Here is a 12820-nt window from a genome sequence, read left to right as displayed (position 1 = left end):
CTAATGCTGGGGATACACGGTACATTTCTGTACCGTGTATCGACCAGCTGATCCGGCCAGCTGATAATATTCAGCTGGCCCGATCAAGCCCCTCGACCCCCGCCCGCTCGATTCCCGCCTGCGGACAATGGCAGAGAATCGAGCGCTGATAAGGAAGCGCCGGCGGGGGCGAGTGGTAATTGATCCGTGGGGACGCGGCTGGGGTCGATTCGGTGGCTAATCAAGCCGCCGGTCGACCCGTGTATCCCCAGCATTAGGTTTCCTTCACTTGATCATATGTCTGCCACGGTTTACTTATTCCTCTGCTTTCTCATTTGCCTCTTATCTTTGCCAAGATAAAACTATTTACAGGAGAAGAAAGAGGACAGAAAGCAACATTCAATGATTTGACTACTACAAATTGTCAAAAAGAAAGGTGCATTATCAAAAGGATGACTTACTCAGTGATTTTAGGATCCAAATTACCTATCCATAGCCTGTGTCCATCTTGTAAGGAGCCCTCAGAAAGGATTGAAGCATTTTCTAATGGCAATGAATTTAAATCTTCATCCATTGGCTTGTCCTAAAAGTGCTAAAATAGGAAAAAAAAAAAAAGTTTTATTGTACCTTAACATTACATTATTTACACATACATTATTCACTGGGAAAGTAATTTTACATTTTTTTAAAAAAATAAAAGTTGCCATTTCAATATGAAATCAGAAATATTCTGTCTTGCTAGGATTGGTCTAGTCTCCCGTGAAGGTCTAGATCCCATGATGTTCCAAATTAACCAATCAGGGGCTAAGTGGAAGAAATGGAGCATGATTGCAACAGGCCGGAGCTATTATCGTATACTGCTAAGTTGAGCAGAGAATTGCCACTATATCAATACAGTTAGTCACACCACTTACAAACAACTCACGTTACAACATTTCACAGATACAAAGTTGTCTTCTTGTACAAAATATACAATACTGTTTTTATTGCATATTATTTTTGTTAAATATTACAGAATTGTATAAACTGTTACAAGTAGTTTTAGGCCTTGTTCACATCATAAGTCGCAATTGCGAGCAATTTTTTTTTTTAGCGCTTACCTGCGCCTTAGCTTTTTTTGTACAGCACTTTTCTAAACGATTTTGCAGAACTAACATCAGGAAGTGAACTCTGTGACCCGGAAAAGAATAAATACAATGTATTTATTCATGAAAGCACTCGGTAAATCGCTATACAAAGCTCTTTTTCAAGTGCTTTGCGATTTCCCTATACCTTCCATTATAGTAAAATCGCCCCAAAAATGGTACAGGCAGCGCTTTGGTGAGCGGATCGGAATCGAACTGCTCATATGTGAACACTCTCATAGGGAATCATTGCACAAGCGCTTTTAGGGTGATTTTAAAAATCGCTGGCACTTAAATAAAAAAAAAAAAAAAAAAACGTCCTTAGTGTGAACAAGTCCTTACACTTTAAAAGCACATTCAAAACTCCAAAAACTCAAAAAAACCTTGTTTATGCTATATATACAAATCCAGAGTGGTCCAAAAGTAAATAATGTATCCAATTTTCACTATGTGTAACACAGGACTCAACTTACAAACAAATGTAACTAACAATCTCCCGGGATGGAACTCGTGTGTAAGTAGGGAACCACCTGCATACCCGTGAGACACAGAGATGGTCAATTAGATGCAAAGAAACACAGCTGCAGATTTCACATATGTTTGCAGCCACCGCCTTCCCAAACAGTGCAAACAAGGTACATTTAATTATGTCTTTAACATAACACATTTTAGCTCTGGTTGGAATAAATATTTAAGTCCGATTATAAGTAATCTGTCATCTGTAAACTCTGTTATGCATCACAGCCTGTGAGTGAATTTGTCTGTAAAAATCTGCCATGACCCATATAAGACATTGATGTAAAATCACAGCCAAGAAATGGCCAGTGAGACATGAACACTTCCCTGAATGCAGAGCTTTGTTTACAATCCACCACCAAAGTTCTAGAAACGCCAGCAATCACTGAGCGTTGCGCTCTGCAAGACCATTATCTGGCTGAGGTAGCATTAGGACATATAGTCACTGGAGAGCAGACAAAAAGAACTAAACAAGCCAACACAAAAATATTGATTGTTAAGCCCAATCTACACGATACGATTCTTTGTACGATTCGATTACGATTCTATTTACAATACGATTAAATCCGAGATGTCCGATCGGGATTTGATTTGCCATTGTTTTGCATGGCAAATCGAATCCCAATCGGACATGTCGGATTTAATAGGATCGTAAATAGAATCGTAATCGAATCGTACACAGAATCGTATCGTGTAGATTGGGCTTTAGACATGCTGTAAAGGTGCTCATACATTACATCCAGCGATTATGGGCAGATTTCACCAAGACACAGATCTCTCTCTGATTGAATCTGATCAGAGAGAGATGTGTTTGCTGCCCATACACTGCAGGCCAATTCCCAATCGATTTCAGCATAAAATTGTTCAGCAAACGGCCTTGTGATGCCACCCCTCAAATGTTTTATGTGCCCCCCCCCCCCCATTTATGGTTTACCTATCATGCCATCCTCGAGTGTGCGCATTGTAGTTTTGAATTGGCGCCCCCATGACTGCCGGCATTATAGCATGTGGGGCGCAAGTCACATGGGACCCTAATGCTGAAATAGAGTATGGACACTTGGGGGACGGGTAAAGTATAAATGCACAGGCACCGGGGTGCACATAAAACCTTTGGGAAGATAGTGGCCTGGGGGTTTGCATCGTGTCCGCTGTTTGCAATTATCACACGTTGTTAGTGCTACTGCCGCATGCACAATCGACCATGTCGGCCGGAGATTCTCCCAGCATGTCAGATTGATGCATTCAACCAATTTCGGCCTAAAATCAGTCGAATCGTAGTTCGCGTGTGCTTGTGGTGGTACAGATTTTCATCTACTTCGATAATTATTATCAAATTGGATGATCGATCAGCTGCCAAGTAGATAAATGTATGGCCACCTTAAAAAGGGAGAATTTCAGTCTATTTACACAGTAATAATGAACATTTAGCCCATCTGCATTTTGTTAACACCATTTGGGCAGGGCGTTTAGCTACCCAACACTAGGGGGGCCCTCTAGCTAGGGGCTGCGTTTGGCTCCCTAATACTAGGGGCTTCCCTGGCTACCTGAACTGGAGGGGGGGGGCTTTATCTGGCTACCTGTACTGGGGGGCTCTATCTGGCTACCTATAAGTGGGGTCCCGACTTACTACCTATACTGCGGGGCTTGGTCTGGCTACCTAATACCGGGAGCTTCTCTAGTTACCTGTACTTAAAGTTCCATCTGGCTACCTATACTGTGGGTTCCATTTATCTATACTGGGGGGCTATAGCGGCTACCTGTACAGGGAGGACCCATCTTGTTACTTAAACTGCGGAGTTACACCTGGCTACATAATACTGGGGGCTCCTGTGGCTACCTATACGTTACGGGTTCCACCACTGCAAGAACTCCTGGGAGCGCTATACAGAAGGCTCCCAGAATCACAAACGCAGAAAATCACATGTGTTTTGCATTTGTGCTTTTTAAATTGGTGGTAGACTGAATTTGATGCAGCAACCCATTTATCAAAAATGTTCCACAGTGAGTGAGGTTTTTAGGCTAGGTAGTATTGTTGTATTTTCTATTTATAATGCTGAGAGTGCAATAGCTGTGCAAAGCCTTTTAACTTAATCAGTTACAGAACGTACCTGATGACCCAAGTCCATCACCCAAAGTATCCACAATAAGCCTAAACGAATCAGCTCTGGAACATAGAGCAATAGAATATGATGGCCTGGTCTGATGAACCATTATTTCTTTGTACTCCGAATTCCCCAGTTCTCAGTCTGATTGATATTTGTGGTTAATGCTAATATTTGTGGATAGTACTGCAAAAAGTCAAATCCATTAAGATCCCACCTCTATCTCCTGTTATTGTCTCCTGAGCTAGCAGCTGCTCATTACATCTTAAAGGGGAACTGAAGAGAGAGGTATATGGAGGCTGTCATGTTTATTTCCTTTTAATCAATACCAGTTGCCTGGCAGCCCTGCTGGTCTATTTCTCTGCAGTAGTATCTGATTAAAACCAGAAACAAGCATGCATCTAGTCTTGTCAGATCAGACTTATAAGTCTGAACCACAGAAACACCTGATCTGCTGCATGCTTGTTCAGGGGCTATGGCTAAAAGTATTAGAGGCAGAGGACCAGCAGGGCTGCCAGGCAACTGGCAGTGTTCTCCTCAGGCTCTTTTAGCCGGGTGCTCCACCCGGCTAGATTTTGTGACCACCCGGCTGTCATCGGCTCACCTCCTCACCTCCTCACCTCCTCCTATGCTGTAAGCACAGTTGCCCTGCATTTTCAACTCGCCCCACCCGGCTACTATTTCATGCCACCCTGCTACTATTTCATGCCACCCGGCTGGAAAAAAATTCTGGGGAGAACACTGAACTGGTATTGTCTAAAAGGAAATAAACATGATAGCCTCCATATACCTCTCTCTTCAGTTCCCCTTTAATTTCAGCCTTTGATTCTGTGGCTCCCTCCTCCACGATCTACCGTCACCTGGTCCACCAACAACCCTGGCTAAATGAGGAGATCAAACTACTGAAATGGACGCTCCTGATTAGCTAAATGGCGCTGGCAAAAAAAGGATTTGCCTGAGCACTTCCAGAGTTACAAAGAGGCTCAGGGCTGTGGAGTCAGAGTTGGAGCAATTTTTGGGTACCTGGATTCGGAGTCAGCGGTTTCATAAACTGAGGAGTCAGATGATTTTTCTAACGACTCCACAGCCATGGGCTCTACACACACTCAGACAGGCCCTCTCAGCAGCCAAACACATACTTTCTACTTACTAATCTCCTCACAGTCACACAACTTTGAACTACTATTTGCTACTTTCAACTCCTTACTCCAGCCCCCAAATTCACCTCCCATTCCCTACATCTCAGCTGAAGATTTTTTCTCCTTTCGTGACAAAATCATAAACATTAGGAAAAGCCTCACCCAGCAGCCTCCTCTCTCCATACAAACACCAAACCTTATATGTGTTCTCGCCACTTACTGAGCTTACTGAACTCTGTCTCCTCCCTCATCTCCAAATCAAGTCCAACTACATGCCCCCTTCTCTCTCACCTTATTACTCGACTATCCTCTACCATTATACACCAGCCTTAACCTCCTATTTCAACCTGTCTCGCTCCAAAGGCATCTTTCCTTCCACACTCATGTAAGCCCTCATCATGCGTATACTTAAAAAATGTTCTCTTGAACCCTCTTCCCTGTCCAAGTACCATCCTATCCCGCTACTCATCTTTTCTTCCTAACAACTTGAGCTCCATGTTTAATCAGACTTACTCCCTTCACTGCACCGCTAATTCTCTGTTCGATGATCTCTAATCTGGATTGTGCCCAAGCCACTCAACTGAAACTGCCCTACTCGAAGTAACCAATGACCTGGTAACTGCTAAATCTAAAGGCTTCTACTCCATTCTCATCCTCCAAGGTCTCATTTCCCCTTTTGTCACAGTGGACCATTCTTCTCTTTTTCCAAATCCTCTCATCCATGGGCATTCACAGTCTTGCACTCTCCTGGCTTTCCTGATTATCTCATGTCTAGACTTCTTGTGCATGCTCGTGACCTCACGTTTAGACTACTCTCTGCTCTGTGGCCTACCCGCTAACTATTGGATTCTGCTACAGTCCATCATGAGCTTTGCTGCATGAATCATTTACCTGTCCTCCAGCTTCTCCAGCCCTATCCTCCTCTGTAAGTCTCTTCACTGGCTGCCAGTTACACAAAGTATACAATTCAAAATCCTGACACTCGCCTACAAAGCACTTTAGAACCTAGCTCCTTATCTAAACATTTTCAGATACCATCCTATACACATTTTCTGCTCTACTAACAATGTTCTCCTGTCTTCCTCTCTGGTCCCCTCTTCTCACTCTCGCCTACAAGTCGTATCTAAATCCTCTCTCCTCCTCTTGAACAACCCTCCATCAACACATTTGCCACTCTCCCACACTTACCCTTTTTAGGCACAAAAACTCACCTCTTCACGCAAGCACTCTCTCTCTCTCGCTCTCTTAGGACACCCTGGCAACTGACTACCATTTTACCATCACATAAACAGCTTCCCTTCACCTATTGTCCTATCCCTTAGAGTCTGAAGCCATAAAAAATTCCTGTTTTTACTAAGCTCATAGCTCATTTTACTATGATCTTCAAGCGGAATATAACCCTGCATTTCAACTTTGCTCTAAAACATTATTTACAGCATATTATATGCAAAAAGCATTTTTTTTTACTAGACCAGCATTGGAAGGGTTAAACACAGAGGTTTAAGGTTCCGGGAGAAATATGCAGAAGTTCAGATTGTTACATTCTATTTAGTTATATGTATCTATTAAGAAATGTTACACACTCTTTGGCTGTCCTCCAGCTCCTGAGAGAGTGAGTCACATTTAACACTTAGAAACATTTATGTAAACAAAATGTATCTTTGTCAGCTTCGGATGCGTCTGCAGAAATCTCCAGGAACTTTAAAGCTCCAGGAACCCTTTCAATGCTGGTCTAGTAAAAAAAAAATAAATGCTGGTTGCATATAATATACTGTAAATAATGTTTTAGAGCAAAGTTGAAATGCAGGGTTATATTCCGCTTTAAGCATTAAGATCATAGCCGATCCACCGCATCCCTGCGTCAGAACAAAGTATTTATCCCCCCTAAATCCCGGGGCAAAAATGCATGACATTCCAGGTCATTGAAAGAAGACTGAGAGGGGTGTAAAGAGGCGGAGATTGACTGGAGCAGAGGCAGAGATACTGCGCAAAGCACTTAATGTGTTGCATTTTAAGGGTTTTTTTATCTCAATTGCAGAGCATTGTGAAAAAGCTTCAGTATTTTAGTGTATAGTGTGAAAGAGGCATATTTTTTCACACTATAGCCTGCAAAACAAACTTTTTCACAATGCACGGCTATGGTGAAAACAAAAAACAAACAAACAAAAAAAAAAAACGCATTTAAGGCCACGTCCAGGAACAATAAAAATTCCACTTAACTGGGGCTTCCTCCAGCCCATTGTGGCAGTCCTGTGCCCTTGCTGCAGCTCTGCTCCCCTCCGGTGGCCCAGGGTCCCCCTCTGGTCAGGGCCGGATTTGTGGGCAGGCCGCACAGGCCTGGGACTAGGGCGGAGCCGAGGTAGGGGCGGGTTAAGAAACAGGCAGCAGTGTTCCAATGGCCGCCCATGCTATTCCCCACAATGATGCAGTGTCACTTTGCAGCCACCCGCTGCTTTCTTCTGCACACAGTAGCATGTCTGTGTGTGCAGCAGCGGCGGCTACAGACAGAGAGGGCAGCTTTGCTAATATGACGGAGCAGTTGCCGCATCATTACAGCTCTGCCCGCTGTCATTCAATTGTAGTCCCTCTGCCCACCTTCAGAATCAGCTTGTGGGAGCCGTGGAAGAGGCTTTATTAAAAACTTCAGCCTCCAGAACTCAGACCAATGGCAACAGTGAGAGCGTTTGTATCCCCACCCTCCTCCTTGCTCCTGCCTATCAGAAATTAGGAGGAGCGGGGATAAAGGAAATTGTGCAAAAAATTAAATCAGCTTTGAATGTTCGGTAAGATATTGCTCTGCCAAACCCTGGATGCAATCTGCATGTGACTTTAACATATAGCTGCACTCCTCTTCTTCTCCAGTTCTGTGTCTCCCTGTCATTTTTCTCCTTCTGCTGTTACACTGTTAGTCTAGCATCTGCTGTATACATCTAATGTCTGCTTTTCCCCACTACTCCATCCTCAGTAATAGTGGTGGGGAGGATTTCCTGTACCGCTGGGCGTGACAAATGGAATCCCAGGGCAAAGGTGCAGACTTCCACAAAAGAAAAAGTTTAAGCTCGTCTGGGCAGGAGGGGAGGCTCACAGGACAGCACATTGCTCAGCCTGAGTTACTGGTAAGATGTTATGTGTGCCATTCACATAACATGCACCAGGTGTTAAAGAGAATCTGTATTGTTAAAATTGCACAAAAGTAAACATACCAGTGCGTTAGGGGACATCTCCTATTCCCCTCTGTCACAATTTCGCCGCTCCCCGCCGCATTAGAAGTGGTTAAAACAGTTTTAAAAAGTTTGTTTATAAACAAACAAAATGGCCACCAAAACAGGAAGTAGGTTTATGTACAGTATGTCCACACATAGAAAATACATTCATACACAAGCAGGCTGTATACAGCCTTCCTTTTGAATCTCAAGAGATCATTTGTGTGTTTCTTTCCCCCCTGAAGGGGGAGTGCATAGCAGAACAACAACACTGAAGAACTTGGCAGCCTTCCAGACACAGGCTGACAAGTCTGACAAGGGAAAGATACATTGATTTATTACAGAGACTGTGATAGTACAAAGTGCTGCAGTAAGCCAGAACACATTAGAATAGCTTTTGGAACTTGTAGGATGATAAAAACAGGATGCAATTTTTGTTACGGAGTCTCTTTAAAGGGATTCTTAAGTCAAAAATAAAAAATGATTTTTTACTCACCTGGGGCATCCCTCAGCCCCCTGAAGCTGTATGGTGCCCTCGCAGCCCCGCTCCGATCCTCCTGTCCCCGCCGGCGGTTACTTCCGGGTTCGGCGACAGCCGCCAACAGGCTGGGAACGCGAGTGATTCTCCGCGTTCCCAGCCGCTATATCACCCTCTATGCTGCTATAGCATATAACATATACGCTATAGCAGCATAGAGGGTGATGTAGCGGCTGGGAACGCGGAGAATCACTCACGTTCCCAGCCTATCAGCGGCTGTCGCCGAACCCAGAAGTAGCCGCCGGCGGGGACAGGAGGATCGGAGTCAGGCTACGAGGGCACCATACAGCTTCAGGGGGCTGAGAGATGCCCCAGGTGATCATTTTTGTATTTTGACTTAAGTATCCCTTTAATGCATTAGTTACACAGTGCTGTAGAACTACAAACCAGGGCTGTGGAGTCGGAGTCGTGGAGTCGGAGTCGTGGAGTCGGGCAATTTTGGGTGCCTGGAGTCGGAGTCGGGAAAAAATGCACCGACTCCGACTCCTAATGAATTTGTAACTGTAATTAAAATAGAAAATATGATAAAATGTTCTATTTCTCAGATAATAGTCATTAAAAATAATGTATATATACAGTAATAGCTGTGCTTAGTATACAAAAATAAAATAAACCAATCAAAATTAGTTACTTGTGCTGCTTCAATAAAGCAGTCCACGTATTTTTAAGGTCAGATATACATATCTGATTGTGACTGTATATATGATGTGTACACAGGAATCTCTTATATATACTAAATAACATCTATGCTGTAAGAATAAAGCCTGATGTGTAGCTATGTCACTAATAGAGATGGTCAACAAGATGGAAATAATTCTGCATTGATGCTGATTTATGCAAATGTATGCACTCCCTTTGCTGATGAAATAAAATAATTTGATATGTTATTAAAATTTGGTTTGGTGACTACAAATTAAAGGGTAACTGAGACGGATGAAAAGTAAAGTTTTATACATTCCTGGGGCTTCCTCCAGCCCCCTTCAGGCTAATCAGTCCCTCACTGTCCTCCACCACCCGGATCTTCTGCTATGAGTCCCGGTAATTCAGTCAGTCAGCGCTGTCCGGCCGTATGCCGCTCCCACAGCCAGGAACATTCTGCACCTGCGCAATAGTGCTGCACAGGTGTAGTATGCTCCTGGCGGCGGAGTGTGTGCATGCGCACTACGCCTGACTGGCTCAAGTACTTGGACTCATAGCAGAAGATCCAGGTGGTGGAGGAGGACAACGAGGGACTGATTACCCTGAAGGGGGCTGGAGGTTACCCCAGGTATGTATAAAACTTTAATTTCATCTGTCTCAGGTTTACTTTGTTACACAGTAGTACTATACTCTACATATGCACTCCCCACAGAGCTGCAGGGAATCCACTGAGAATGCTGTGCACATTGAACACAGAGGTGTTGTCTGTTTACAATCTCCTCATTCCCCTGCAGAGTACCTGCACATCATTCTTACATGTACCCACACTTACATTGCCTAGGGCCTGATAGATGTTCTTTGTTCCGGTTTGTACCTTTTACAAGTACTCTTACCAAGGACTAGTTTTAGTCTAAAGGGAATAAATATAGTAGTCTACATATCCTTCTCACTTCAGTTGTCTTGTAAAATTCCTAAGCGTTGGCAGTTATGAGGCGAATTTCATGTTACATACTTTTAATCAACAAAATTGTAATATGCAAATTAGAGGAGTCGGAGTCGTGGAGTCGGAGGAATCCTAAACTGAGGAGTCGGAGTCGGTGGATTTTTGGACCGACTCCACAGCCTTGCTACAAACTGATGTGTGACACCCTCTGCCTACATTATTAGCAGAACAGAGCATCGTATTCTACCTACTGATCTGTCTAAAACAGATACAGGCCTCAGTTTTTTATTCGTTCCTTAGCGCATGTTCAATGCGATGTGTCCTTCGATCTGGAAAAATAATTGCAGACCCAAGTTTTCTTTACGTTTGGAGGAGTGGATCCATTTTAACGGAGCAATGGGAATGGATCCATAGGTTAACATTTAATCAGTTACCACCCATTTGGATTTGTTCCGTCACCATCCACTAACAGTCCATTTTTTTCAGTGCCAATGTGAACCGGGCCTTATGCTGCATACGTCTGTACAGCTCCCAGGTATTCTTGCATGTCATGTGACCTCAGGTGCTGTATAGAAGTCTGTTGCATAGCACCCCACTGCAGTGAAGAGTATCTGTAGTAAAAAAGTGCCCCGGTGGTACATTCCTCTGAACGGGTGAGTCTCTAGACACTAATGAGGCTTCCCTTGTCCTCCTTAGCTCCCCTGGTCCAGCACTGACCCCCTTGAAAGGCTGTACAGGCACACTGACTTCCACCTCTGGGTCGGCCTGAACAGGGCACCTAGTGCAGGTGCAGTAGCTGCTTTCCATTTGGGCTCCGGCAGAAATAGCCAAGCCAATTGGGTCTGCTCTACTGCGCAGGCGGCTCGCGCCTGTGCAGTAGAGCAAATTCAATCGTGCTCGGCTATTTCTGCCCGAGCAAGAAACTAATACTGTGTCTGTGTGAGACACACAGTGTAAATATTACGGTATCCATTGGGGGGCAGGGCTGGATCGGGGCTGCAGAAAAGGACGGGGGAAGCCTCATAAGGATCCAGAGGCTTCCCTCTCCTGAGGTGAGCACACCATAAGGGCAGATTTTTTTTTTTCCTTACAGGTTCCCTTTAAAATAACATGCTCTGCGGTGCTTCTCTGAAGTATTATCTGAGCTGCAGCACTGGAGGGAACCCTTGGGATGGGGGAGAAATGTGCAACCCCCCTCAGAGAGGCTATGTCCCATGACCTGCCACAAACAGGGCAGACCAGAAGGAAAGGAAGGAGGGGTGGCTCAGTACAGTCCTGGCCAAAAGTTGAGACTGTCAAATATATTGGAAATTAGAAAAGTTGGTGCTTATGTTTTTATAATAGCAACTTGCATATACTCCAGAATGTTATGAAGGAGTTTCCAGATGAATTGCATAGTCCTTCTTTGCCATGAAGATTAACTGAATCCCAAACAAACCTTTCCACTGCATTTCATTGCTGTCATTAAATGACCTGCTGAGATCATTTCAGTAATCGTCTTGTTAACTGATGAGGTGAGAATGTTGACATGCACAAGGCTGGAGACCATTATGTAAGGCTGATTGGGTAAGAATGGCAGACTTGACATGTTAATAGGAGGGTGATGCTTGAAATAATTGATCTTCCATTGCTAACCATGGTGACCAGCAAAGAAATGCATGAAGCCATCATTGCCTTGCATAAAAATGGCTTCACAGGCAAGGATATTGTGACTACTAAGATTGCACCTAAATCAACAATTTAGAGGATCATCAAGAACTTCAAGGAAAGAGGTTCAATTCTTGTTGAGAAGGCTTCAGGGCATCCAAGAAATCGTCTCCTAAAGAGGATTCAGCTGCGGGATCGGAGTGCAACCAGTGCAGAGGTTGCTCAGGTATGGCAGCAGGCAGGTGTGAGTGCATCTGCACGCACAGTGAGGCGAAGACTTTTGGAAGATGGTCAAGAGTCAAGAAGGGCAATTCAAGAAGCCACTTCTCTCCCAAAGAAAAATCAGGGACAGATTGCTGCAGAAAGTATGGTGAATGGACTGCTGAGGACTGGGGCAAAGTCATATTCCGATGAAGCCCCTTTCCGATTGTTTGGGGCATCTGGAAAAAGGCTAGTCATACTGTGTCATGCCAACAGTAAAGCATCCTGAGACCATTCATGTGTGAGGTTGCTTCTCATCCAAGGGAGTGGGTTCAATCACAATTTTTCCAAAAAACACAGCCATGAATAAAGAATGGTACCAAAACACCCTCCAACAGCAACTTCTTCCAACAATCCAACAATGGTTTGGTGAAGAACAATGCATTTTCCAGCACGTTGGAGCAACATGTCATAAGGCAAAAGTGATAACTAAGTGGCCCGGGGACCAAAACGTTGAAATTCTGGGTCCATGGCCTGGAAACTCCCCAGATCTTAATCCCATTAAGAACTTGTGGTCATTCCTCAAGAGGCGGGTGAACAAAGACCAACTAATTCTGAGAAACTCAAAGAAGTGATAATGAAAGAATGGGTTGCTATCAGTCAGGATTTGGCCCAGAAGTTAATTGAGAGCATGCCCAGTCGAATCGCAGAGGTCCTGAAAAAGAAGGACCAACACTGCAAATACTGACTCTTTGCATTAATCTCATGTAATTGGCAATAAAAGCCTTT

General features: G+C 44.1%; 1 protein-coding gene across 3 annotated transcripts in view; it reads right to left on the bottom strand.

The window, feature by feature from the left end:
• The window catches only part of RBM18 (RNA binding motif protein 18), a 54487-nt gene that overhangs the window by 37058 nt on the left and 4609 nt on the right, over positions 1 to 12820 (bottom strand). For all 3 annotated transcript variants that reach the window (XM_068248123.1, XM_068248121.1, XM_068248120.1), the window contains exon 2: positions 441 to 571. In XM_068248123.1, the coding sequence (XP_068104224.1) occupies positions 441 to 553 (113 nt within the window). In that variant the 5' untranslated portion in view covers positions 554 to 571. The remainder of the gene's footprint in view (positions 1 to 440; positions 572 to 12820) is intronic.

This window comes from Hyperolius riggenbachi, chromosome 8 (genome assembly GCF_040937935.1).
Source record: "Hyperolius riggenbachi isolate aHypRig1 chromosome 8, aHypRig1.pri, whole genome shotgun sequence".
In the NCBI taxonomy this organism is placed as follows: Eukaryota; Metazoa; Chordata; class Amphibia; order Anura; family Hyperoliidae; genus Hyperolius; species Hyperolius riggenbachi.
The sequence above is the reverse complement of the archived record's forward strand: the minus strand, read 5'-3'. Positions and strand labels throughout refer to the sequence as shown.